The sequence below is a fragment of the Elephantulus edwardii genome, unplaced genomic scaffold, assembly GCF_000299155.1.
Source record: "Elephantulus edwardii isolate Elephantulus edwardi_28Jun2011 unplaced genomic scaffold, EleEdw1.0 scaffold00294, whole genome shotgun sequence".
Lineage (NCBI taxonomy): Eukaryota > Metazoa > Chordata > Mammalia > Macroscelidea > Macroscelididae > Elephantulus > Elephantulus edwardii.
The window spans coordinates 264,071-290,932 of record NW_006400044.1 but is presented as its reverse complement, the minus strand read 5'-3'; the positions used below and the strand labels follow the sequence as shown (position 1 = coordinate 290,932).

Genomic DNA, 26,862 nt, shown 5'->3' with positions numbered 1-26,862 from the left:
AACAACAACAACAACAATTTGATCTTATTTAGATCTTTAATTAGCACAGTGTGCAAGGCTGATATTCTTAAGTTCAATTGTTTAGTTCAAAAGTTTTTCTCTCCGAACAATTGTTTTCAAGGACTCACCTGGCCAAAATGGCTCCAGAAAGTTTGGATTCCATAAGAGCTCCATTAGTAATTCTTTTTTCTTTTTCTTTTTCTAGGAAAAGATTTTTAGCGAGCTACTCACACATGATGCACCTAATCTTCTACAAGATTTGGACACATATTTAGGAGAAAAAGAATGGTTTGTTGGTAACTCTGTGAGTATGTGTTACCTTTTTTAAAAAAATAAATGAGCCAATAGGTTTTAAGAGAAAATGATAAACTGAGAAGTTGTAAGAACGTATTGGAAAAAAGTGTTTCCCATATGGTGGTACTGACATGCTATGAGAGCAGAGATTGAAGCTACCTTTCTTATTTAATTAAACCTTCAACATTTTTTACCTATAGTCATAAAATACATTCTGTAATTAAGAAGAAAATCCCTCCATATGAAATTTTGTTGTTATGTACCCTCAAATCGAACCTGATTTATTGCTGACCCTCCAGTGGGTGTTCGGTGGCAGTAAATTGCCTAGGAAGAACACACTCAACAACCAAAGATAGATCCTTGAAAAGCATCTCCTAGCATCATGCCCAAAGTATGAGTGACGTTTTGCCATCTTTGCCTCCAAGAAGCACTCTGGTGACACCTTTTCCAAGACATTACCTGTTTGCCTGTTCATTCTGTTGGCACTCCAATGGCTATTCAGTACTCTTCTCCAATACCACAACTCAAAGGCATCTTCTTCTGTCATCCTTATTCACTGTCCAACTCTCAGATGTGTAGCAAGTGATCACAAAGACCATGGCCTGAATTAGGTGCACCTTGGTCTTCAAACTGACATTGTTCTTAAGTATTTTGGAGAGGTTTCAGACAGCAGACTCCCAATGCAATACATCTCCTGGTCTGTTGGGTTGCGGATCCAAGCAAAATGTAACCATTGACAATTTCAATCTCTTATTCATCTATCATGATGTTACCTACCAGTCCAGTGCTGAGAATTCCTGTTTTCTTGGAGTTGGTAAGTAATCCATACTGAAGGCTGTAGTCCTTGATCTTCTGCAGTAAGTGCTTCAAGACCTCCCTTTCAGTAAGCAGGGTTGTGCCAGTGTAACACAAGTTGTTCATGAGTCCTCCTATCTTGATGCCATAATCCTCTTCACAGAATAAAGCCTAATGAATTATTCACTCAACATACAGATTGAATACAAAGAAAGAAAGAATAGCCACATCCCTGACACACATGCTTCCAGATTATAAACCATGCTCAGTTCAAACAGCTCAAGTTCCAGAACAACATCAAGTGTTCTGGAATTCCCATTCTTCTTAATGCCAACTGTAGTTTGTTGCGATCTGGTCAAATACCTTTACCATGATCAAGAAAATATAGATATTATGGCATTCTCTGCTTCCAACCAAGATCCATCTGACATCAGCAATGAGATCCCTGGTGCATGGCCTCTTCCAAATCCTGCTTGAACTTCTGGTATTTCCCTGTGAATGCAGTGCTCTAGCTGGTTTTGGATGATCTTCATAAATATTTGCTTGAATATGAAATTTTTTTATTCACAAACTTTGAATGGATTGTTTTCCACAAAAGATTCTTCCCATTTCCTTCACCCCACCCACCCATCAAATTATGCAATCCTTCGATTAACACCCTACCCTCTCACCTATCCTCACCCCTCTATTTCCAGCACCTTACTCCACCCACCTTGGATCCTCATACTCATTCTACAATAATGGTTTTATACCGTATTTGTACCTATGGGACTGAGTTCTCTCAGCATAATGCTCTCCAGTCCCTCCCAAGTTAGGTAGTTATCTACAAAATCATTGCTCCTGCGTGGTGTATAGTATTCCATAGTATGAATGTACCACAATTTCTCAATCCATTTGTGTTTGGACATCTGGTCTGTTTCCACGTTCCTATGATGGTAAATGATGATGTTATGAATGTTGGTGTACACGTTTCTTTTTAAGCCTCAGTTCTCATTTTCTTGAGGTATATTCCAAGCAATGGAATAGCTGGGTCATATGGAATTGCATATGATATTAATGATATTGTTCTATAATGTCCACATTCTGTTAGGTTACCTTTCTTGGGTATGGGAACATATTTGGATCTCTTTCAATCAGCCAAACAGCTGTCCTCTAGATTTCCTAGCATAGACTGGTGACCACGTCTGGGGTTGCATGTTAGTTGAAACATGCCAAATGGTATCTCATAGATTCCTGGGGCCTTTTTTGTCAATGCCTTCGGTGGAGCTTGAACTTTTTTCATTACCATTGGCTCTTGTTCATATGGTACTTCCTGAAATTTTTCAGTGTTGACCAATTCTTTCCAAACAGTAACTCTGTATTCCTTCCATCATGTTTTCACGCTTCCTGGACCATTCAAGATTTAGCCTATAATATCTCTCAGTACTTCAACTTGACTTTTTCTTTCAACTTGAGAAATGCCAAGCAAATCCTTCCCTTTTCAGTCTTTGATTCCAGCTGTTTGTACATTTCTTTGTATTCTTAAACTACCTTTTGAAATCTGTTCAGCGTTTACTTCAGAAATTATCAGTCTCTTCTGACATCTATTCCCCCTCCCTGCACCCCCCCCGTCTTTATAATGACCTTTTGCTCTCTACATGAATATCTTTCATGTTCTCCCACAGTTCCTCTAGTCTTCAATAACTGGTGGTCAATGCCTCAAATCTGTTGAAATGATTCTTAAATTCAGGTGAGATAGACTCAAAGTTGAATTTTTATTCTTGTTTTGGTTTTCTTCAGTTTAAATTTGAGCATACACATGAGTAATTGATAGTCTTCTCCAGCCAGCACCTAGCCTGGTTTTGACTGCTGATATTGAGCTTCTCCAATGATTCTTTCTGCAGATATAGTCACTCTGATTCCTGTGCAGTCCACCAGGTGAGGTCCAAAGGTGAAAATCCCTTTCAGTGGATTTTTAAAAAACGATATTTGCTAGGAATAAACCTTCAAGCATACAAAATCCAATCATTGTTATCTCCAGAAAAAAGAACTGAACCAAAGATTCTAAAAATACAGCTCAAGAAGACAAAGTATTATAATGGAATGTGCAGAGAGCTGAAATTGGACAATAAAAATAGAACTCGCTCTGCATTTTTCAACTGAGAGAACTGAGAAACAAATTTAAGCCTTGTGTCACAATACTGAAAGATGCTATGGGCAATATATTGAATGAGCAGAAAACATCAAAGATGGATAGAATTCACAAAATCATTGTACCAAAAAGAACTGACAAAGAAAAATTTCAGGAAGTACCATATGAGCCAGTGGTAATGAAGGAGAAGTGGAAGCTGAACTGAAGGTACCAGTAAAAAAAAAAAAAAAAAAAAAGGCCCATAGGAATTGATGGAATACCAGTTGATTTGTTTCTGTTAACAGAAGCAGCTCTGGATGAGCTCACCAGTCTGTGCCAGGAAATTTGGAGGACAGCATTCTGGCCAATAGATTGGAAGATAATTTATGCATGCTCCCATTCCCAAGAGAGGTGATGGAATGTGGAAACTATGGAAAACATCATTAATATCACATGCATGCAAAATACTGAAGATCATATAAAAATGACTACAACAGTACACAGTTAGGGAACTACTAGATGTTCAAGCAGGATTTAGAAAAGGCCTTGGCACCAGGGATATCACTGCTGATGTCTGATGGGTCCTGGATGAAATACAAGAGCATCTATTGACAAGTCTATTCATCAATAACCTGTTAGGCAGATGACACAAAGTGTATTGCTTGCTACAAAGTGAGGATGACTGGAAGCACTTGTTGCAGAAGATCAAAGAATACAGCCTTCAATATGGAACAAAAACAAAGATTCTTACCACTGGACATCATGATAGATGGCAATCTCATGACAGATGGAGAAGATTGAAACTTCTTCAAACTATTGAGTAGTAATGATGTCAGCTTGAGGACTAAGATGTGTCTGATTCAGGCCATGATCTTTTCCATCACTTGTTATAAATCTAAGAGTTGAACAGTGAATAAAGATGACAGAAGAATAATAGATGCCTTTGAGCTATGGTACTGGGGAAGAGTACTGAACATTCCAAGAACTGCCAATAGAACAATTATGTTTTGGAGAAGGTGCAGAGTCCTCTTTGAAGGCAAGAATGATGAGGCTTCACCTCACACACTTAAGACATGTTGCCAGGAGGGGCTATTCCTTGGAGAGAGACATGATGCTCAGAAAAGTAGAGGGTTGGCAAAGGAGAGGAAGGCCCTCAACCACGTGTACCGACAGTGATTGCTGAAATGGACTCTTGTGTGTCTAAAGTGTAAGGATGGGACAGGTTAGGACAGAGTTCAGATGTTGTTCATAGGTTCACTATGGTGGTAATTGACTTGAGGGCACCTAACATCATCTCATTGCTGTCACCAAGTCCATACTTTCCAACCACCATTCCCTCATTGTTTGCAACTTGTGTGTTCCAGTCACCACTATTAATGCATCTTGGCTGTGTATTTGGTCAATTTCACACTGCAACATTTGGTAGTAATTCTTAATTGCTTCCTCCTTTTTGTAGATGAAGTCATATTAACTGGACTTCCTTGTATGTGTATGGGTAGTATCCTAACATTGTATGTTATATCTTGAAATGTTATAAATGCAACACCATTCTTCCTCAGTTTTCCATTCTTGGCATTGTAGTTCGTGACTATCTGATTCAAAGTGGCCCATGCCAGTTCACCAGCTTACTAATGCATAGAATCTTGATCTTCAAATGTTCCATTTTGTTTCTGACTTCATTTTCCTACATTCATACTGCATACATTCTATGTTCCAATTATTACTAGTTGTTTGCATTTGTTTCAATTTTTTAGATACCTGCCACCTGAGACCTACCTGTAATATTATAGGTACCCACCTTCTTCTGTCGTTCCTAGTTGTTGAAGTCCTGTTCTTTCAGAAGTAATTAATTTTAGAATGCTGATACAGTGATACCTTTTATAGCAAAAGAAAAAGTTAATTTTTATTTCTTTTCAATAGGTAACCTGGGCAGATTTCTACTGGGATATCTGCAGTACCACACTCTTGGTCTTCAAACCTGACTTGCTGGACATCCATCCCAGGCTAGTGGCTATAAAAAACAAAGTCCAAGCCCTTCCTGCCATTGCTGATTGGATACTACGGAGGCCTCCAACTAAAATCTAGGTGATACATGCTGCCTCCAAATCTTCTTGTTTTTTACAGCATCACTTCTACTGGATAAATCAGCTCCACCATAATGTCAGATAACATATACACATCATATACCATTTCAGAAACTTTCACTTTTTCTATAATGCTCTTTTTTAAAAACCTGTAGCCAAAGAACATTTAGTTACTAATCTTTCTCAAAACATGTTCATATCCTTTATAAATGTGTGAATTTCAGTTATCATGGATTTGTTAAACACCAGTTCCCAACTGAATGATTCTGAATTGTTACCACAGCATATTAGATGTAATTACAATGAAGTATATGGCTGCTGCAAATTCTTCAGTTCATATTCCATTTAGATGAGACACACAGCATGACTAACCATGGTACTTCTGTCAGTGCATGGTTTTACACAGTAAAGCAGGTAATTAATTCAGCTGTCTCACTGTTAACCACTGAAAACCCCTCTCTTTTAAAAATATGAACAATTCAAAGAGGGAACTGCAGGTGGGGGGAAGATAATATAATATGGTTGACATTCAAATTGAGCATAAACTGACTCAAAGAGATAGTTGGTTATGGCAATGTTGATATTACAGCCACAGGTGTTTTTAAATTAAAAAAAAAGTTTCATTAAAGGAAACCTAACAACAAAATAACTGTGACCAAAAAAGAGAAAAAGATAAACTCCCAGAGGAGGCTGACACTTGCAAAAATTTCACATTAAAGGAAACGATCTTACTGAAAAAGCAAAAAGGATAAAATGCTACAAACTTATTGACCAGCAACTCTGAGGGAGAAAGACGGGCAACCTCCTCTGGGTTGATTTACAGACTTGGAAACCCACAGGAGGCTTATCTGAGTCAGTCTGACTCAATGGCAACAAGGGAATACAAATACGTTACAAAGACACAGGCAAGCACTGTTCAAACCAATCTTCATATAGATTTAAAAACAAAACAAAAAACCAACACTAATTCTCAGTGCTTTAAATTGTTGTATGCCTTCCTTCGAATTGGAACCAACTCATAGTTGAACCTCCAGTGTTTTCAGAGGCAGTAAAGCATACAGGAGATTGTCCCCCTGTCCATCTGAGTAGCTGGCAGATATAAACTAGTGCCTTTGCCTTGACAGCACACTCCTTACCACCAAGCCAACACACCTCCCTCTATTTTAAAATGCAGTAGTTGTGGACCAATAAGTGAATGGATCCGTAGCTAATCCTCCAGCTGGCTTCCACAGGCAGTTAACTGTACAGGAGATGACCCATATGTCTCCTGTTGAATGGCTGGTAGAGTCAAACCACGTACCTTCATGTTGGCAGTGCAATTCCTTACCACTAAGTCATCAGAGCTCCCTATTTTAAATGAAAGTGTACAATAACTTCATTCAGTTTTTCATTTAGTTAATACTACACTCAATAATAAGAAAGTTAATAGCACTATAATTAAAATATTGTTAAGGTGAGGTAGGGTGGAAGAAGAAGAAAGAAAACTGAAAGGAAAAAAGTACAACTAGGTTTGATCTTGCTTTGCCTCTTTCCACCCATCAGTGTTTTCTGAAGGGGGGGGGGGGGGAGGAAACATTAAATATTTTCTAAATTACTAAATTTAACACATAAAAGCAAGTGTGTTTCCTAACCACTTTGCTTGTTTGAATTCTATTTTCTTTCATGTGTGGCTGATATAAGACTGTATGCAAATCTCACTGCAAAACAATCTATTCTTTTATCAAGGCAGTCTTAATATAGAGGGAAAAAATATCTTTCACAAAAGAAATTCTAATATATTAGATGTTGAAAGTATAACTTTTCCTGTTACATAATTACATTCTGAGAAACTTTAATGAAGTTACTTAAAATGATAAATAAAATGCTTATGCAAAATTATGGAAATTAAATACAAGATACTCAGACCCACCTAAATCACAAAGTTAAAAATGCAGTATCATAAGCATCTTTTTTAATCATATTAACAACATAACTTTAGCATCATCATCTTACAGTGTTGGCAAATAAGGACCCATTATTCTAATTATTCTATCCTGTACTCAAATATCTCCTTGTTTAGAGAATATAAAAGAGGGAGAGAGAGAAGAGAAAGGGAACATAAACTGGCATAGATGTTTAACTGTACCTCACATTTACTATCACACATACTCTTGAGGGAGAGTTCGTTATTTGGATAGACTGGTGAAGTGTCTTGCATGAAACCATGTCTCCTGATGTTACCCTCTCTCCATGATATAATACCAATTGCTAGAAACAATAAAATGTTTGCAAAGAAATATCTGCTGGCATAAATTAGGAGGAAAGCCTGTGGAACCAGGAATAAATAGGAAACCACTTATTACAATGAAAACTATGACTTTTTTCTTCCCTCACTGATGCTTTTACTGACATCAGTTCAATGGAGAGTCTACTGAAAACATATGCTAAAGAATTTCAATTTACTCAGAAACAATACTGAATACAATCTGATCTTATTGTGCTCAACATTGTGTTTTTAAAGGTTAAAGGTGAGAGAGGTAGTAATGATAAAAACGGAGGAAAAAGAAAAGTTACAACTAATGATCACAATTTTTTATTTATTAGGCCCAAGACATGGTAAGAGTATTATAGGGAGAATTCAACTACATTTTGTTTTAAAAAAAACATGGACTTAAGAAAAACAAAAGGAACAGTCTATCACTGAAGGTACACTGAAACAGAAAAATCTATGAGAAATCCATACTGAAACAAAAAGGTAAAGTTCTAATAGTTTGACTGTTTGGGTACTGTAACATAAAAGGAGGTAGTAATAACATTTGTGGAGTCTTTTTAGTCCTACTGCACTAAAATATAATTCATCATACATCCACTCCTCATTTATGGGCATAATAAAGGTTCAAAGACGGGGCCATAATGCAAAAATCTGCATTATCCAAAAATGGAAGGCTGGCACATCAGATCGCAAAATGGAGGATGACAACATCACGACATAAACCACTAAAAGTCGTCACCTGGCCAAACTGATAATTTTAAACTTTACTGCCAGTGTTAATGGCGGCCTAGCATCTTGGTGATCCTCATGTCATCAACCCAAAGAATAGAGTTTTTTACTATTGCCACAAAGATGAAATGTCAGATTGGACAGTTTTCAAGTGAGAAGTATATTCTATATACATTCAAAACTGTGTAAATCTCTTTTCAGAGTCTAAAATATCTCAAGACCACTTTAAGAACTTTTTCTGACTTCTGAATCCAGAGGGTTACAGTGCCTAGTATTTAGTAAAGGAAGGATGCCTAGAAAATTATAGTCTCCCAATAATTAACAAATTTTTTGATTTATAAATAAGTTTATTTATAATGATATTTATAGAATAAAAACAAAACACATGAACTCACAAGTTATACAAAGAAACGGATGTATAATAAAAACAGCAATATAGACTGACAGGCAAAAATGTAAAGAAAGACTTAAAAGGAGTTAAATATCAAATAGACAATGTCTAAATTTCACTTTGTCACCCACACTGAATTGGAATTGAACAATGGCTCTCTCTTCAGGAGGTCCTGTACTGGAAATTCTGGAAATGGGTAAATTATATTTCGATAAGGGTTCATAGTTAATGACCTATTTCCATGCAGTACCTAATGCTGCCTTAATATGAAGTCACATTCAGTCTGTGCTAAAACAGCTTTATCTGCTCTGCCAAGCTAGAAAAATGTCACTGACATTTTGCTGATGCATGGAAAAGTGACAGAAATAAGCTATTATTTAGAGAGAATTGGAGCAGAAGTGACTGGGCAACAGTTTTAAGAGAAGCAAAAGCCAAGAGAGGGAAATCAATGAAAACATGCACAAGAAGCAAATAGGCAGACTAATAAGCACAGTAAGTGCAGGTGGAAAATGAACAGAAGGAATTAATCCATGGAGCAAGATAAGGGCTTCTTCAGTTACTACATACTGGAGAAAACAACTTAGTGCCTAGCCAAACAATTTACTTTAACAAAAATACTTGAGAGGACCTGGGGGATGTTAGTATATGGATTGCCACCTTTAAATTCAGGTTGAGTTCTTGCTGACAGTGGTGAACATCTGCTTCAAATAGCAATAAAACTAAAGCTATACAGCTGTAATATTAAACATAATTAAAAAAAAACCCTCAAATGAGACAGGCAAAAATAAGACAAAAGCATTGTCAAATAAGGCACATGTAAAAATCTACACACATTATCCAGTGACAGACAATATATATATATTTGGAGGTAGAAATAATTACAAAAATACTGACATTTCTAAAGTATTAGCATATTTGTTACAAACAATCACCAACTAATCCCCATTCAGAAAACGGTTTTGTAAAATGATTATTCAACATCTAAGGACTATGTATTTGTGGCTTTTTGGGAAATTTCATGTGTAAGCATCCGAAGAATTCAGTTAGTGGCAAAAAGTTGTCCATTCTATGAGAAATGCAATATGGAAATTATAAAAAGTTATAAATGCTCATAAACCCCATGGTCATCATAATGAAAATGTCCTTGAGTGCACCAAGTTGATATTTCCTCATGGATTAGGAATTTACAATTTCACAGGCCCATTGAAGTTTTTAATAATGTTGCTATATCTGCTGGCATACTCCCTTCATCACCTGCAGAACAGAAAGTAGCAGTGAAAGTCTAATATAAATATTTTGTTTTGTGACCCATTTTCTCTCCCAATGTTCTTTATTTTTGCTAAATTATTTTTTATCTTTCAAGGCTCAGGTTGCTATAGTGTCACTCCCTCTTATAAAATCTTTCCTAATCCCTCCATAAATTAAGGATACTTGTTCTGTGGTCTTGTTCATACTGCAGAACAACATATTTGAGTTTTATAAGGTATAGATTATGCTTTGATTTTATATAGACATATAAAGATATAGGGGTATGGGTATGCATATATATTTAGATCTATTTAGTCTAGACTAGGATGTCTAATTCACAGAAGATTCACACCATTTCTTTCTCTTCACATTTACAAAATAAAAACACGTATGCATCAAATTGAGTAAGGGGGAAGCAAAGAACAAAGCTCCAAATCTCAACCAAATGGAAATAATTTATTATAATGAATTTATATTTGACCAGAAAACATCACCACCTACTTAAATCCATTTGACACAGAAAAACAAAATTTTGAGCAAAGAACGCCAGTTGAAGATTAAATTACATACTCAAATTTTTTTTTTAAAGTTAATGTTTGTCTCTGTTTCAATAAAATGTGACCTCAGAAACTAGACACTTAAATGATGCAGGTTTTCTAAGGTGTGAAAACTTCCTGTGAAAGTCAATGCAATTATATTTCACTCAGAATAATTTTAGATAAAAAGTTTATTAATTTACTGGTTAGTAAATGCCACAGTTGCCAATTACTTAACATTTTATATGAATGAGTTTATAAATAAGATGTGGCTAAAACACAGCAAAATTACTCATTCTCCTGCAAATACATATGCACTCTATTATTAGAAAAACTTTTTCCTTCTGTTTTGTTGAAAATAACACACAAGATACAAAAACCGTTAAGATTTATAAATATCAAGTTCCCTGTCTCTAAGTCCATTTAAAACCTTATAATAACCCAGGAAGTTTAAGATAAGGTTTTTATTAATGTAATTTAATGCCACTGTTACACGCTCTAGGAGCTGTTGTACAATATGTACTGAAAAACATATGTGCTCTATGTTGTTATGTGACTGAGTCAGAACCAAGAATTTAGAGATAAGTGGGAGAGCGGTGCTAAAACAAAACACCTACAAAATCCTTAACTGAAAGCAGTGATTCATAGAGAACCACTTTAGTGGTTTCATAAATTTACGTAACAGAAGTATCTATTATCAGGCCTGTTAAAAAAGCACACATCTCGGGAAAGAACAAATTAGAGGTATTATGGTTAGCACAGAATTCCAGAATTAAGGTTGCATAGAGAAGTGTACTTCGTGCAGGGAGTAGGGGGTGGGGGGAAGGGATGGGGGAATGATATATCAATGAAGGAATTTTTTTCTTTTCTTTTTCTTTTCAAAGAGAGGAGCCAGTAGGCAGGGAGAAAAGTACAGCAATGAAGGAATGGAAATCCAAAATCTCTGTAAATGTTCATTAAAATTAATTTAAAAAAAAAAAAAAAAGCATCTCCAAAGTCTGACTAAGCAAATCTAGAGTAGGACTTTGAAAACTAACACTTCTGGCAATTTTTCACAGTAATGCTGATTAGGATTTTCTAGGGACTACTTTTCATGAATCAATGAATTGATTGATTCTAGTTCTTCCAAAGCCAAGAACTAGAAACCATCTGATAAACACTCTGAAAGTCATTATGGTCTTTATTTACCCTTTCATGGCTTCAAACAACAGGGACATTCAAATTGTGCTAATGTAAAACACTCACGTATTACAAATACATCTTTTTTTTTCTTTACAGAGCAAAGGGAACTCAATGCAAGAAAGCACTAGGTACTTTCACAAGTTCAAGCTGAAAATTAGTTAATGAAATCAGGTGTACAACTGAAGACAAAATCAATTATTACAGTTAAGATTAAATAAATGATTATCAGTATGTGCTTACTACTGTCTAGCTGACTTCAAATCACAGCTTATCTATAGGGCAGACTTAAACAATTCCTAGGGTTTCTAAGGCTGTGAATCTTCATGGAAACAGATTGTCTCATCTTTCCACAGAGCAGCTGCTAGGTTTAAAGCCCTAACCTCGAGGTTAGTAGGCCAATGTTTAACTCATGCCATCACCAAAGTTTCTAGATATCCTTTATATAACTTTTATCCATGGAAATAAAATATTTACTGAGGGAAAAAGATATATATATTTTTACGGGGGGGAAAAGAAAATTTTTTACAGAAGGGAAGAATGGTAATTGGAAAATTTCTTCATAACTAAATATTTTTAAACGTATGGTGGCACAACAGTTAAGAACTCAACTGCTAGTCAAAAGGTTGGCAGTTCAATACTCAATTACATAAAAGGAGAAAGACGTGATGACTGCTTCCATAAAGATCACAGTCTGCTTACAGGGAAATTCTGCCATGAGTTGAAATCAATGTCAAGGAACTAAAAACAAGAAATATTTAAAAAAAAAAAAAAAAAGAAAGAAATATTTTAAAGGCAGTGCCAAAAAGCATAGCTGAAATAATTATTTTAACTGACACATGAAAGGAAATTACTGACTTAATTTAGACTATACGTATTTATATGAATCACAGGTCGTTCTATGAATTAGGATTAAAAATGACTGGCTAAACATAGACAACAACTTTCCTTCTGTTTCAGGCACTATTAAAATGCCTGGGCAAGGAAAAAAAAGGAGTAGGGGCACATGAAACAAATGGGAAAGAATAACAGAAGGGTAGATGTTTGGAAGACGAAAGGCTGATGTAAGAAGGAAATCTGACTTTATCAGAATAGAAGGAGCAGAAAACTTAAGTGCATACAGATGGAAAACACCAACAACCACAAGCTCATAAAATGGAAGTAAAATGAAAGTTGGGAACAAGTGAAGCTAAACTCAGGTTGAAGGGACAGATGTTAAAAGCCTGCCCTAGGAGCTAGTTGTTTAATTACAGAGAAACACAAAACTATATATTCAGTTGAGTACAAATAATAAAGCAACAGATTAAAACGAAGTATGTTCTAATGTCCAAGAGTAAGTAAAAGATGTATGAAAGAATTTTCCAAAATCACGTTTGTAGAAATTCTGGCAAATCAGAGCTTAGTTACTTCAACACTTTGGAAATGAATATGCTTATGTGTATCCTACATCATACTAACTAGTTAATTAAGGAATCAGCCATTTTTATTATCCCTTTGCTAATGCTAATCTGATGTCTTTTCATGCATTACTTGATAAATACTTATTAAAAATGTTGCTTACATGCTCACTTCGGCAGCACATATACTAAAATTGGAACGATACAGAGAAGATCAGCAAGAAGAAAAAAAGAAAAAAAAATAAATAAAATGTTGCTTACAAACAACTTACCTTCATCTACTGTGGTCATATCTTGTTCCAGTTTCAATTTTTGTTGGTTAATTTTCAGCATGGATTCTTCAATTGTCCCTTGGCTTATTAATTTTATAACTAGTACTTCCCTAAAAAATTTTTTATAAGTTTACAGGTTACTTACAGTTATTTGAATACACAACAAGTATATATTGTTACTATATGCTGTCAAGTTGCCAAACTTGAAAACTCGGTAAAAAATGTCCTAAAATATAAATTCTCTTATTCAAACTACTTTTCCTAACCTAAGCATGAAACGTTATTATTTTTCCTATGAATCAAAGAGAATAAAGCACTTGTACTTTAAAAAATACTAAGAAAACTTTTACCTAGAATAACAGAGAAAAGAGGAGTTGTTAATCTCCTTTGCTATGCAAGACACCAGAAGACCTGGATGATGCCAGGCTATCATTACTAAATAAATGAGCTGCTGTAAAAGAATATATGTGGTTATGATGTGCTATAGAGTCTGAGCCAACTCCTAAATGACCTGTGAGCAGGTTTTCAGAGGCTGTAAATCTTACAGGAGGGAATCACCTATCTTTTTCCTAGAGTGCAAGCAGCTGGTGGATTTGAATTGCTTGCGTTTGAGGCAGTACAACTCTTTAAGACTAGGCCACCAGAACACATTATCATTTATAGAACGTAGAGTAAAAGAATCCTGATCAAAAGGAAGAAAATAAGAGACTAAAACTTAAAATTCTTGGAAAAAATCGAACGTATCTGGAGCCAAGGAGTCTGGATGAACTCTCAAAGTACTGACCTAAGGAAATTTTTGACCTTTGTACATTCTAGGAAGGCTTCTTTAAATAAACCAAGTTCAGCTTAACAACTGAAGAATGCATGCCTTATACTCAATTTTAAGAGCATCTGTGTCAAATTGACAACAGTATTTGATAGATTTTACAAGAACCTTAAAGAGCAATGATGTAATCAAAGAAATGATTCAAAAGATAAGAATGACAATAGTTTCATGACTTGAAGAATGTCATCAATGTCACGATACTACATGTATAAATTGTTGAATACTCTGCTTTGTACATTCTCAAGAAAAAAATTTCAACAAAACGTGAAATAAATTAATGAAAAAAGTACATTAAAAATTGGTAAAACTACATTAAAACAAAAAGTTGTGGTCATACAGGAAGTTCATGTTTACAAAAACATGCTTTGCTTATTAGGTTAAAAGAAATAATTCTGTTCCAAAAAGCAGGGCAGTGTAGTAAAAGAGAATAATTACATGGGAAGTTTCAGTCTCGTAATTGGTACTAATGAGTATCTGGTCCATAAATGAATTTATATCAAAATCTGTTTATAAATATATTTAAATACTCCATTAAAAATATTACTTGTCTGCTTAAAAATAGAAGCAGAGTTAAATTGTAATGTTCTTACCTCATTATTGTTCTGCAAGCAATGTCAGAATGAACAATCAAATGAAGTATTTACTTATAACTCTAATGAGTTCAATTATCTATTTTCTAAAGGAAAATAGAGTAAAAATAACATCTGTAATATCAGGTTTGTCTGTATTTGCTTAAATGCCCCTAGCAAGCAGTCTTTTCAATTATTTACCTTTTTCAAAGGGGCTGGACCATTAATTACACTTCAACTACTTGGAGTATGCTTTTGGACTAGTATAGAGAAAGGATTTAAAGTTATTTTATTTCATGAAAAATGAGGTTACAGTGATACTCACATTCAACACTGTAGTTCATAATATATCAACAGTCATGCTTTGTAGAGTATTTGGTTAAAAAGAAAAGTCAACTCAAAATACTTACTTAGTCTGGCCTACTCTATGACATCGATCTTCTGCTTGTTTGTCATTGTAAGGATTACAATCAATATCATGAAGTATAACCACATTTGCTGAGGTCAGATTTATCCCTAGTCCACCAGCTTTTGTTGACAGCAGAAACACAAAGATATCCATATCGGTATTAAACTCATCAATTAGATGAATCCTGTAAAATTAATATAGTACATGAAATGTCACAAGTACAAATCGAAGGAATAAAAATTTATTTTTATGAAAATAAAAATTTAACATTTTATCAATTTACTAAGTTATTCTGGCATATTAACTGTCAGAGCATTAAATTAATACACATAATTTGAAAACTTACAGTTTGATGGATGCACAATTCACATTTTCAGAGTAACAGAGATAATCATTCTAAGCTTAAGACAGTTTCGATACTATTTAGGTAGAATGACGTGTGTAGATAAGCCAGCATGAAAGGATAAGAACAAAGCTGCTCCCACTGCAGCAAGCATGCATCTCCTAACATGCTTTTGAGAATACAACTACTATGTGAAGTGTAGGATGCAAGTGTTAAGATTTTAGTATTTTTTTGAATGTAGAATTTTTAAATGTAATTAAAAGTGAACTCACAGTCACACAGAAAAGACAGGTACACACCATTTTCCTTTTTTTTACTATCTCCCTACTTTTAGTTAATTCAACTATTCAGATTGAATTTTAAATGACTGTACTTTGGTCAATTCTATCTTATTTAAATTCTCTAGGTAGCTCTTCTATTCTTTATTTTCTCATAGGTTTTTCAGATGTTACTGACGTGACAGCTGGCGCTCTAGTAGCATAGTTCATGGCAAGTTGTGAACTGAAAGGCTATGGGTCTTCAATTGTTTGAATCCTCTGGTGACCTCGCAGGAAATAGATGGCCACTCTCCTGCTGTTGTGATTTACAGCCTCAGAAATTAGATGTAGGGCTGCTACAAGTCAGAAAGGACTCGATGGCTTCAACGATTTAGACCCTCCCAGAAGAGTTGTGGGTGAGCATCAACATTACTGGTAAGTATATTCATTAACATTACTGGTAAGTATATTCATTTTCTCCTGGACACAGAGCCTACTAATTGGTCCTAAAAGCCGTCTGAGGTCCCAACTCTTCTCACTATTTCTTAGTTGTTGGAATGGATGGAAAACCTCACAGCAGTTCCTTACTTCACCTCTACCTTGCACGCGAACTTCCGAGTTGTAAAACAACCCATTGGTAGATGGAATTTGCTCCAGGACTTAAGAACCATAAATGACATAGCTGAGCCTCTACATCTTGTGGTTCCTGACCTCTATACTGTAATAGACAAAGTGCTAGTCAATAGGCCTTATATTGTTAAGAACCACCTTCCCTCTGTAACTTGATTTGTGTCACTATTAGAACCTCTACTTGAAATATTATTGCTTTTTAATTTTTGACTCATGTACTTTTAACTTGTTAAATTTGTATCTTCTAGGCTGCAACACTTCCATGATACATCTTCAAGGATATGAACATGTATGGCTAAGCACAATTGATAACAGTGAATCTAAATTCCAAAATGAATCTTCATAATAGTCTATGTGTTTCCTACTGCCAAAGGGGCCCTTTAGAGTAGTGAGAGAAGATCTTCACCCTGAAACCTACAGCGTCCCTTTTCAGCAGGAAGTAGCTAAGAGAATATGCCATCCCCTTTTCCTTATGAATCAGGGTGAAGTCTCTCTCAGGGAGGAGTGATAGGGAATGGCAAAGGATACACTGACAAAGGAGATTAATCAGAACTGGCTTTGACAAGCACTGTGGCAATTGGACAATTAAAACAGACATTCGGGGGTTGGGGAAGAAGAATGAACTGGGGAGGAGGGTAGAGAAAACATTGCAAAATGAATGAATGAAAACCCAAAATATCTGTAAATGTTCACTAAAACTAATAAAATTTAATAATAATTTTTTTAAAAAAATGAAAGGACTCATGGCAGTGAGTGACTGGGAGAGTATGCATGTAAAGAATGAACAATTTAAAGATCAAACTATTAGTGTGTTATCTTGCAGAATTATTTGTATGCAAATGACACAACCTCACTTGCTGAAAAGGAAGACTTGATATACGTACAAATGAAGTTCAGAGATTATATCTTTTGGTACGGATTACATCTCAACAAGATAAAAATAATTCTGACAATTAGACCACTATAAAACATAATAGATAGATAATCAAGTAAACTTCTGGAAGCAGCAGTCAACACCTAAATCCACATATAGCTTTGGACAGATCTGCTACTAAGGACCACTAAGGTACTCAGGAGCAAGAATGCCATTTGGCAGGATAAGAGAGACCTTTTAGCTTCTTCACATGTATGTGAAGTTCAATAACGAAGAATACTGAAGAACTGTTGATGCCTTTCAACTGTGGTTCTGGTGAAGTATACTGAATAGACCATTAACTGCCAAAAGAATAAACAAATCTGTCTTGGAAGAAGCATAGGAAAAATGCTTCTTAGAAATGAGGATGGTGAGACTTTGTCTCACACTTACCAGGAAAGGCCTGTTCCTGAGGAAGGACATTAAGCTTGCCATGAGATAAGAGAAAGACTCTCAATCAGACAGACTGACATAACTGCAAAAATGAGCTTAAGCACAACACACAACAGTGTTTGTGAGGATGGCATAGCATCAGGGTCGTGTTTTGTTCTGCTGTATATATAGTCACTATGAGTTGGAGCCAATTCAGCAACACTGAAAAACCACCAAGCCAAAACAAAACAAAAAGTCCTACACAGACTGATAAAAAAAGAAACAAAAATCTGATGCAGTAGAGAAAGCATTCCTTATTGCTTAAAACATAGTATTTAGATAGTATTTAGGACTTACTTTGAAAAAAACTTAACATCTTTTACCATTTGAAAAGTCAAAGATTTTACAACAACATTAGTTTAATAAGGTGCTTTTAGATTGTGTTTGATTTGACTGACTAGAGTGTCTGCACAACAAATTATGGATAACATGAGAAGAATGGGAATCCCACACTTAATTATGCTTACGAGAAAGTTATAGACCAAGAAGCTGTTGTCCAAACCAAGTAAGAGATCACTGTATGGTTTAAAATCAGGACAGGTGTGTGTCAGGGTTGTATTCTGTCTCCAAACTTAACCACTCTGTATGCTGAACCAATAATTTCCAGACAATATGAGGAAGAATGCAGTATCAGAATTGGAGGAAGGCTTATCAGTAACATGTACTGTGCAGATGAGAGCCTTGCTTGCTGAAAAAGTGAGGACTTGAAACATTTCTGCAGAAGATCAAAGACTACAATCTTCAATATAGATTACATCTTAGTATCAGGAAAACAAAAATCTTGACCACTGGACCAATAGGTAACATCATGATAAAGGGAGCAAAGACTGAAGTTGTCACGGATTGCATCTTATTTGGATCCACAATCAACACCCACGGTAACAGTTAAGAAATCAAAAGATGTGTTGCACTCTGAAAACGTTGCTCTCTAAGACCTCTTCAAAGTGCCAAAGAGCAAGGGTTTCAGTTTAAAGCCTAACATGCACCAGACGAAGTCATAGTCTTTTCAATTTCTCCCTATGCATTGAAAAGGTGGACAATGAATAAAGATGACAGAAGAGAATTAATGTCTTTGAATTGTGGCATTGGAGAGAAGTAATGGCTAAAGAATTGCCAAAAGAATAAGTCAGTCATGGTGGAAGTACAGAGAGCTCCTTAGAGGCAAGGATGGTGAAACTCCTGTAGGGCATATTCGCAGGAGGTACCAGTCCTTGGAAAAGGACATAATGCTGACCTACCATTGGGTTTACAACTCTGTAAATCACACAAGAGGAGGGTGTCTGTCTTTTTTCTGAGAAGCTGCTGGTGGATTTAAAGCACAGAGGGTCACAGCCTTGGGTTTAGTAGTGCAACTGCTATGAGTTATGCCACCATACTGTTGTTGTATGGCACAGAGTCAGAACCAACCCACTGCTAACCCTATGGCAGGTTTTCAGAGGCAGTTAATCACAAGGAAAGAGATTGCCCATCCTTCTCCTTCAGAGCAGCTTGATGACCTCGAACATGCCACCAAATCTTCCTATTTTTCAAGAGTTATTTTAAAATAAGATTTGATTTAGGGGGAAAAAAGATAAAATGTTCCTCATTCTACTAATTTGAATTAAAAACCAAAAGTAACATTGACAGCAATTTAACAATGATCTGACACATTTAAAACATACACTTATTATTTGGAGGCAAGTTAGAGAGAGATTTTATGCACTTAAAGTGACGTTTACCAACCTTTCAGAAATTTGAGTCTTTCCATCTAATCTGAGATACCTATGCTGATGATGTTTTAAGAGAACTTCTAAAATATCCAGCATCATGGTGAATTGGCTAAATAATACAACTCTATTACCCTATGGAAGGGGAAAGAAAAATACACATGCATCAAAACCACGGAAAAATTATATTATTTACTACTTTAAAGTCTTAAATGGTTAGAAATTTAAAAAAAAATGGTTAGAAATTTACCCATATTATGCTGACAATCTGTCATCTTATTACAACTATACAATGATAAATTCTTTAAAAATTAGTTTTAAAAAAGGTTTTTTAAAATAAGCAAGTAATGACATCTAAGATGAACTGTTAGTTTATTTTATATATGTTATTTTTACAACTAAAATTCACCCATCAAGAAACTGAGACTATACAGAAGAAGTACCATTCTCTTTTCTTACCTTCTGTTTCAATTCAGACAAGATGCATCCTAAAACTCGGAATTTTCCAGAATCTAAAATCAAATCCATGTCTAACTGAAAGTTATTAATGTGTCGATACTGTTTACAAAGCACATGTAGTTCAAAGTCTGTCATAACTTCCATATCTTCAAAGATCAGGTCAGGGTTAGCCTCACAATGTGTAGGTTCCTTTAAAACAAAGAAATTACTCCAAAATAAAAATTTACAATATGTTGAGATCAATTTAACACAAAATGCCTAAACTGCAGAACATTTGTGCCTATAAGAAATTCAGGGGGAAAAAAAAATAGTATTCCTATTCTGAAGTGTAATAATGAAAGAGAGAGTCCTCAATTTTTGAGTGCTATAAGGTATTAAAATACTTATAAAAGAAATACTATGTCTTGATATGAGTAAAAAATAACCCTGCAGGATTAGGAATAAGAACAAAACAAGAGTAGTGTCACATTACAGGATAACTATATGTTAGGTATCAAGTATGTGTGCAGAGGAATTCACTATACAATTCTCTTATTTTCCCCTTAAAAGTTTCCATAGTAGCAAGTTAAATACAATGTAATTGTTTTCTGTGTCAGGGAGTTGCTTGCAACTCATAGGGACTCTATGTACAACAGCTCTGAACCTTGCTCTAAGCTGAGCCAACCTGATTGTCTCTGATACACTCACCCTGTTACCCCAGTCACTGAGTCAATTCGTCTAACCACACATAACTTAATGGTTAATAGGAACACAAAGAATATACAGGGATCTGTAAGAGGAAAAAAGGTAAGGTGTCATAGAAGAAAAAGGCAGAAATGTTTGCAAGTATAAAAACAAATTAAAAAAAATGATGATGTAATAAAGAGTGACTGATCATTTCTCTCTACTGTATCAAGACCCTGCACATTTCTGTATGTTTTGCTTTGTCCTGTAACCCAAATAGTATCCATCAGAACTTATAAAACAAATGAAGAGGAAAAAAAAACTTATTAGCTATCTACAAAGTAAGCTATGAAGGTTCTTCTTATTTTTAAAACAACATTCTAACAGGATGGAACCCTAAAGATAAGCAGAGTCTCCATTCTAGCCAAACCACTGTAAGGATGACCATGTTTTCATTACTTGGTTTTGGTTAGCAGTACAACACCCTACTGTGTCACCAGAGCTCTTCTGCTTGTATTTCTTGAAAGTAAAAGAATTAATATATGAAAAGCTGTAAACTAAGCCTCAGAGAAAGACACTTAAGAAGAAAATTTAACTGGAGTGAAAATCAGGACAAATTTAATAAATATTTGACAAATTAAAGTGGGAGGAAGAAAGTATATAAATCCTTTGACTTGTGCAATATACTTCATTTATGTCTTAGAAAATGTAATATAAATAAAATATATTAAAAGTATAAGGTATTAGTAAACTTGTACAATGGACCAGATGGTAAATATTCTAAGCTTTGTTGGTAAGATAAGCATTTTTTTAAATTATGCCAGTCTGTCTGGCAGGGGGGAGAAAAATAAACCCCAATATATGAAGAGTGGTAAGGTAATAACTACCTGGCCAACTGACTGGAAGAGATTCATAGTTATTTCCATTGCCAAAAAAGGTGATCTAACAGAATGTTTAAGCTATTGAACAATAAATATCATTACTATCACATTCAAGCAAAATCTTGCTGAAAATTACCTAAAATAACTAAAACAGTACGTTGACAGAGAACAGTATATTGACAGAGAAATACAAGGTGGGTTTAGAAGATGTTGTAGCACCAGGGATATCACTGCTGATGTCATATGGATCTTGGCTGAAAGCAAAGAGTACCAGAAAAATGTCTGTGTTATATAGACTATGTAAAGGCATTTGTGTGGATCACAACAAAATGTGGCTAACATTAAGAGGAATAGGTATCGCAGAAGATTGTGCTCATGTGAAATCCATTTAGACTAAGGAGCATTTGTGCAAAAAGAGCAAGACAACACAGTATGTCTCAAAGTCAATTAAGACTAGGGAGCTCTGGTGGCCTAGTGGCAAGAAGCTACAACTGTAATCCCAGAGGTATGTCGTTCAAATCCACCAGATGCTCTGCTGGAGAAGGAGGGGGAATCTCCTCTTGTACCAGTAAGATCCAATTTGACGGTACACACACAAATAAAAAATATTTTAAAAAAAATTTAAAAATCAATTAAGAGTGCTTCAGGGACACATATCTCCCTACTTTTCAATCTATATGCTGGAGAGTGTGGACTTTATGAAGAAAAATGTGTTCCAAAGTCTGGACTTTTACAAAGAAGAAAGTGGCACCAGGGTTGGAGGAAAAGTCATCAACAACCTGGATTATGCAGACGATACAACTTTGCTCACTTAAACCGAGTACTTGAGTCGTTTAAGGACCAAGGACTGCAGCCTTCAATATGGATTGAATTTATCTTCAAGAAAAGAGAAATCCTCACTACAAAGCTAACAGCTAGACTTCATCTTGATTAGACTCACAATCAACATCCAGCAGTCAGAAAATGAAAAGATGTGGAACTTTGCAGTGTCCTAGCGAACAATGATGTCTAAAGACCAAGTTGTGCCCAAAGCCAGTCTTCTCAATTGACTGCTATTCATCTGAGAGCTGGACAATGACAAAAAATGAAGAATCAATGTCTCTCAATTGTGGAGCTGGAGAAAAGTACTGAACCTACCAAGGCCTGCCAAGAGAACAGACAGGTCTGTCCCAGAGAGGATGAAGCCAGGCTGCTCTCTGGAGGCAATGATTTTGAAGCTCTTTCTCACACTTTGGGCATGTTGTCAGGAGGGACCTATCCTTGGAAAAGGACATTATGTTTGGAATGGTGGAAGGCCAATGAAAGAGAGGAAGATCCTGAATGAGATGGACTGACACAGTGACTATGACAATGAGGACAGGTATATAGAGGAAGTGAAGTAGGCTCAGGATAGAGCAAATTTCAGAGCCACTGTACATGGGATTGTTATGAGTCATATGGACTTGAAGGCACCCAACAATAGCATCAACAATAATAACAGTATAACAAAAACTTCTAACAGAAATGAGGCTGAATTTGGCCCTGAGGCCACATTGCAATAGTTCTTATCTCTTCCCTAATTGTCTTTGAGTTATTTGGATTTTTTTTAAATTAAAGAATGAATTAAAGAATTCATTACATCAATCAGTCTTATTTTTAGTCTAACAATTTGATGTTTCAATTGTTTAATAGTGTTAATACAGTTCAACAATAACATAGTATGGAATCCTTACCTTTAGCATAAGCTGAGACATTTCCCTTAGTTTCTCAGCTGTGTAATACTGGCGATGTAACAAAGGATGATTGGCCATTTTTCTCAACTGCATCATGACATTGCACATCTCTGTGCTTTTTTCTGTGATCCAAAGAATACACATTAAATAAAATTCAGCTGATAATGGGTTTTTTTGAAAGTATATTTCAACTTTGGAAGGAGTGGCATCCACTTCCATAATAGCTTGCCTCTGGAAACCCTATGAACCTGGAGAGAGGATGAAAGGCACCCAAGCATCGAGGTTTGCTATGAGTCGTCTGCGACTCCACGGCACTTAACAACAACAACATATTTCAACTACACAAAAAGCTTTCAAATTACTTATCTAATTTCAAGTCGTTTTTAAAAATGAAGAAATCACCTTCTGGTGCACTCAGCTCCACCAACAACCAGCAGACTCAGAGCAGACCCCTTCAGATCCTGTCTTGCAGCAGCTACTAACTAACCTAGAAGGCTGCTAATTGAAAGACCATCTTGAGCAGGTAACACTGCCTTTGATTCCCAACCACCCCTTTGGCACCCCCAGCCCCACCAACAGTCAGCAAACGGGGAGCAAACGCCTTTGGTAACACCAAATTTCAGGATTGAGTCAAGACAGTGCTTTTTCTTGGGACATCATCCTGCTTTACTAACCATACACTCTAACTGAAGGCTCCAACGATCAGCAACTATAGGAATATAGTTCTGGAGCAGAAGTCAGAGACAAAGGCCTTCACCAGAGTGGTGAAGAAAGTTGGGGAAACTGGCTGCACCACTTCACAGACCTAGGAGGACAACGGTCTTCAGGAAACAATCAGAAAACAACATGTCATCCACAACAGAGAACTTAGCTGCAGGACCAGAGAGAAAGGGAACAGAAGAATTTGGCCTCCCAATTCCAGCTAATTTTGCCACAAGACCAGAAAGGATTCTACAGGCAGGGTGAGTTGTCTTCCCCTTTCTTGTAGTGTACTGACCTACCCAACTAAAGCAAGTCTTCCCTTGAGTGAAGGGATCAGAGAAATTCAGGCAGGATGAACTGCCTTTCTCTCCTCTAGAACAGCATCAGATTGTCCTGCTACAGCCCCAGGCAAGAAAAACTCTACCACAGCAATGACACAGAAGAAACAAGACTACTTCACACTCTACACCAAAACCAAAGCAAGATGTAACCCCAAAAAAGTGATCAAGACACAGAATCAATGGATTTTCTGAAGCCAGAAAGTCTGATGAAATTTTCTGACACAATATAAAAACAATGATTGAATATTTTCAGTAAGTGAAATACAAACTCCAAGAAGTACAGGATTCCACACACAAAAGCCAAGTGGAACTTAAAACAAAACAACCCGAAAAAACAACAACAACAAAAAAAAAACTCAAAAGAAAAACCCAAATACAACAACAACAAACCACACACACACACACACCCACCCAACAATCCAAGACAATGCAGATAAAACAAATGAGGGATTAGAAACCCTGGTAAAATAAGAAACTGCAATAAGAGGATTACAATATTCTGCAACTCCAGACTGTAAGGCCCAATGTCTCAGATGACGTCAACATGTTGGAGAAATATATGAGCAAAGCTGAAGAGAAAGAACACAGAACCAGTAAAATATGATTTTATAGTACAAAAAGCAAAATGAAAAAGAAAAATGAATAAGGCCTAAGAATAAGGTGGGACACCATCAAGAGGAACAACATGCACATAACTGGAAATCCCAGAATGCGAAAAAGCAATAAAGAGCACCAAGAAAGTTGTAAAAGAGTCACTAGAAGAAAATATTCCAGGCATAATGAAGAATGAGAGAATATATAGACAAAAAGCTAAGGGAAGGCCCCAAAAGAAAAACACCAAGGCCATATTCAAATGCCAGAACCAAAGAAAAGGAGAAAATTCTGAAAGCGGCTAGTAGAAATGAAGAGTAACCTGAGCTGATGATGTTATATGTGTGTCGAATACCTTGTGATTCATAGTGGCCTTCTGTACAACAGCTCTGAACACTGCTCTATCCCGAGCCAACCTTACTGTCTCATCTACCATACTGACACATCTATCCCCCATTACCCCAATCACTGAGTCACTCTATCTTATTGAGGATCTTCCTCTTTTGTGCTGTCCCTCTACCCTCCCAAGTATGTCTCTCCCCAAGGATGGGTCCCTTCTTGCAGAATGCTCAAAGTAGGTCAGAAAGAGTTTCAGAATCCTTGCCTCTAAGAAGCAGCCTGGTTTTACCCTCTCCTGGATGAACCTGTTTATTCTCCAAGCAGTCCATGGTTCAATAGTCTTCTCCAGGACCAGAGCTCAAAGGTATCAATTCTTCTTCTATTATCATCACTAGTCATTGTCCAGCTTTTTGATATGTAAATAGCACATAATTGCAAGGACCATGGCCTGGACTAGGTGCAGCTTTGTCTCCAAAATGACACTGTTGCTCTTCAGTACTCTGGAGAGGTCCCTGACAGCAGACTTTTAAAATGCAATTTGTCTTTTGATTTCCTGGCTGCTAGAACAGGAGTGTTCATCATGTAGCCAAGCAAACTGAAGCTGTTAACAATCTCAATCTCTTCACTGTCTATCATGATGCTGCCAATTGGCCCAGTGGTGAGTAAATAAGATTAAGTGCTGAATTCTCATCAGAAACCATGAGAGCAAGAAGACAATGGAATAACATATATCACACATTCAAAGAAAAGAACTGTCAACCAGGAATACTGTATTCCAGCAAAACTGTTCATTAAATGACAGAGAGATCAAGATATTCACAGAAAAGCAGAAACTAAGGGAGTTTATGAAAACAAAAACAAACAACACTCAACCAACCAAACAACAAGACCAGTATTACAGGAAATACCTAAGGAAGTCCTTCTTACAGAGTTGCCACAGAAAGCAGTATAGACCAAAGTAACCAGCAACAACACCAAAAAGAACTCAACAAAAGTTTAGCACTGAAACCTAGCCTCTCAATAATTACACTGAATGTGAATTATTTAAATGCACCTGTGAAGAGGAAAAGACTAGCGAATGAGATAAAAAAGCAAAATGCATCAATATGCTGTCTATAAGAGACACACTTGAAAATTGAAGATAAAGAAGGATCAAAAAGAAAAGGGCGGGAAAAAATATAGCAAGCAAATGGCAATGAAAAAAGCAGGAGTGGCAATATTAATCTCTAATAAAATAGATTTCTGTGTAAAAATCATCATAAAGGACAAGGACAGTCACTATATAGTGCTTCAAGGGTCAACAGAATAAGAAGACACAGCTATAATGAATATCTATACATCAAATGAGAGCTGCAAAATACACAAAAGCAAACGTTAACTGAAAAAATCGACACAACAATATTGGAAGCCTTCAATAAACCACTCTCAATTAAAGACAAAATTATCAGAAAGAAACTCAACAAAGATGCTGAAGAATTAAACCACACAATCAACCAACTGGATTTCAAAGATATATAAAGGCTAATGCACCCTCAAACAACACTGAATAAATTCTTCTTCAATGTACATAGAACATTCTCCAGAACAGATCATATTTAGGTCAAAAAGCAAGTCTCAATAAATTAAAAAACACAGAAGTAATACAAGGTATTTTTACGGTCTACAATGCTACAAAATTAGAAATTAGTAACAAGAGGATAAAGAAGGAAAAAACCTAACATTTGGAAGCTGAACACCACCCTGCTTGAACATGAGTTCAAGAAATAAAAATGGAAGAAATAAAAAAGGTCTTGAAATAAATGG

At 35.9% G+C, this 26,862-nt stretch overlaps 2 protein-coding genes across 5 annotated transcripts in view; one reads left to right on the top strand and one right to left on the bottom strand.

The window, feature by feature from the left end:
• Positions 1–5,284, top strand: part of HPGDS (hematopoietic prostaglandin D synthase) — a 39,125-nt gene extending 33,841 nt beyond the window's left edge. The window contains exons 4-5 of the mRNA XM_006900745.1: positions 206–304; positions 5,120–5,284. Of these exons, the coding sequence (XP_006900807.1) occupies positions 206–304; positions 5,120–5,284 (264 nt within the window). The remainder of the gene's footprint in view (positions 1–205; positions 305–5,119) is intronic.
• Positions 5,285–8,589: 3,305 nt separating this feature from the next.
• Positions 8,590–26,862, bottom strand: part of SMARCAD1 (SWI/SNF-related, matrix-associated actin-dependent regulator of chromatin, subfamily a, containing DEAD/H box 1) — a 113,213-nt gene continuing 94,940 nt past the window's right edge. For all 4 annotated transcript variants that reach the window (XM_006900741.1, XM_006900742.1, XM_006900743.1 and 1 more), the window contains 6 exons: positions 23,087–23,208; positions 19,831–20,019; positions 19,388–19,506; positions 15,092–15,274; positions 13,287–13,396; positions 8,590–9,908 (listed from right to left, as the gene is read on the bottom strand). In XM_006900741.1, coding sequence (XP_006900803.1) covers positions 9,847–9,908; positions 13,287–13,396; positions 15,092–15,274; positions 19,388–19,506; positions 19,831–20,019; positions 23,087–23,208 — 785 coding nt within the window. In that variant the 3' untranslated portion in view covers positions 8,590–9,846. The remainder of the gene's footprint in view (positions 9,909–13,286; positions 13,397–15,091; positions 15,275–19,387; positions 19,507–19,830; positions 20,020–23,086; positions 23,209–26,862) is intronic.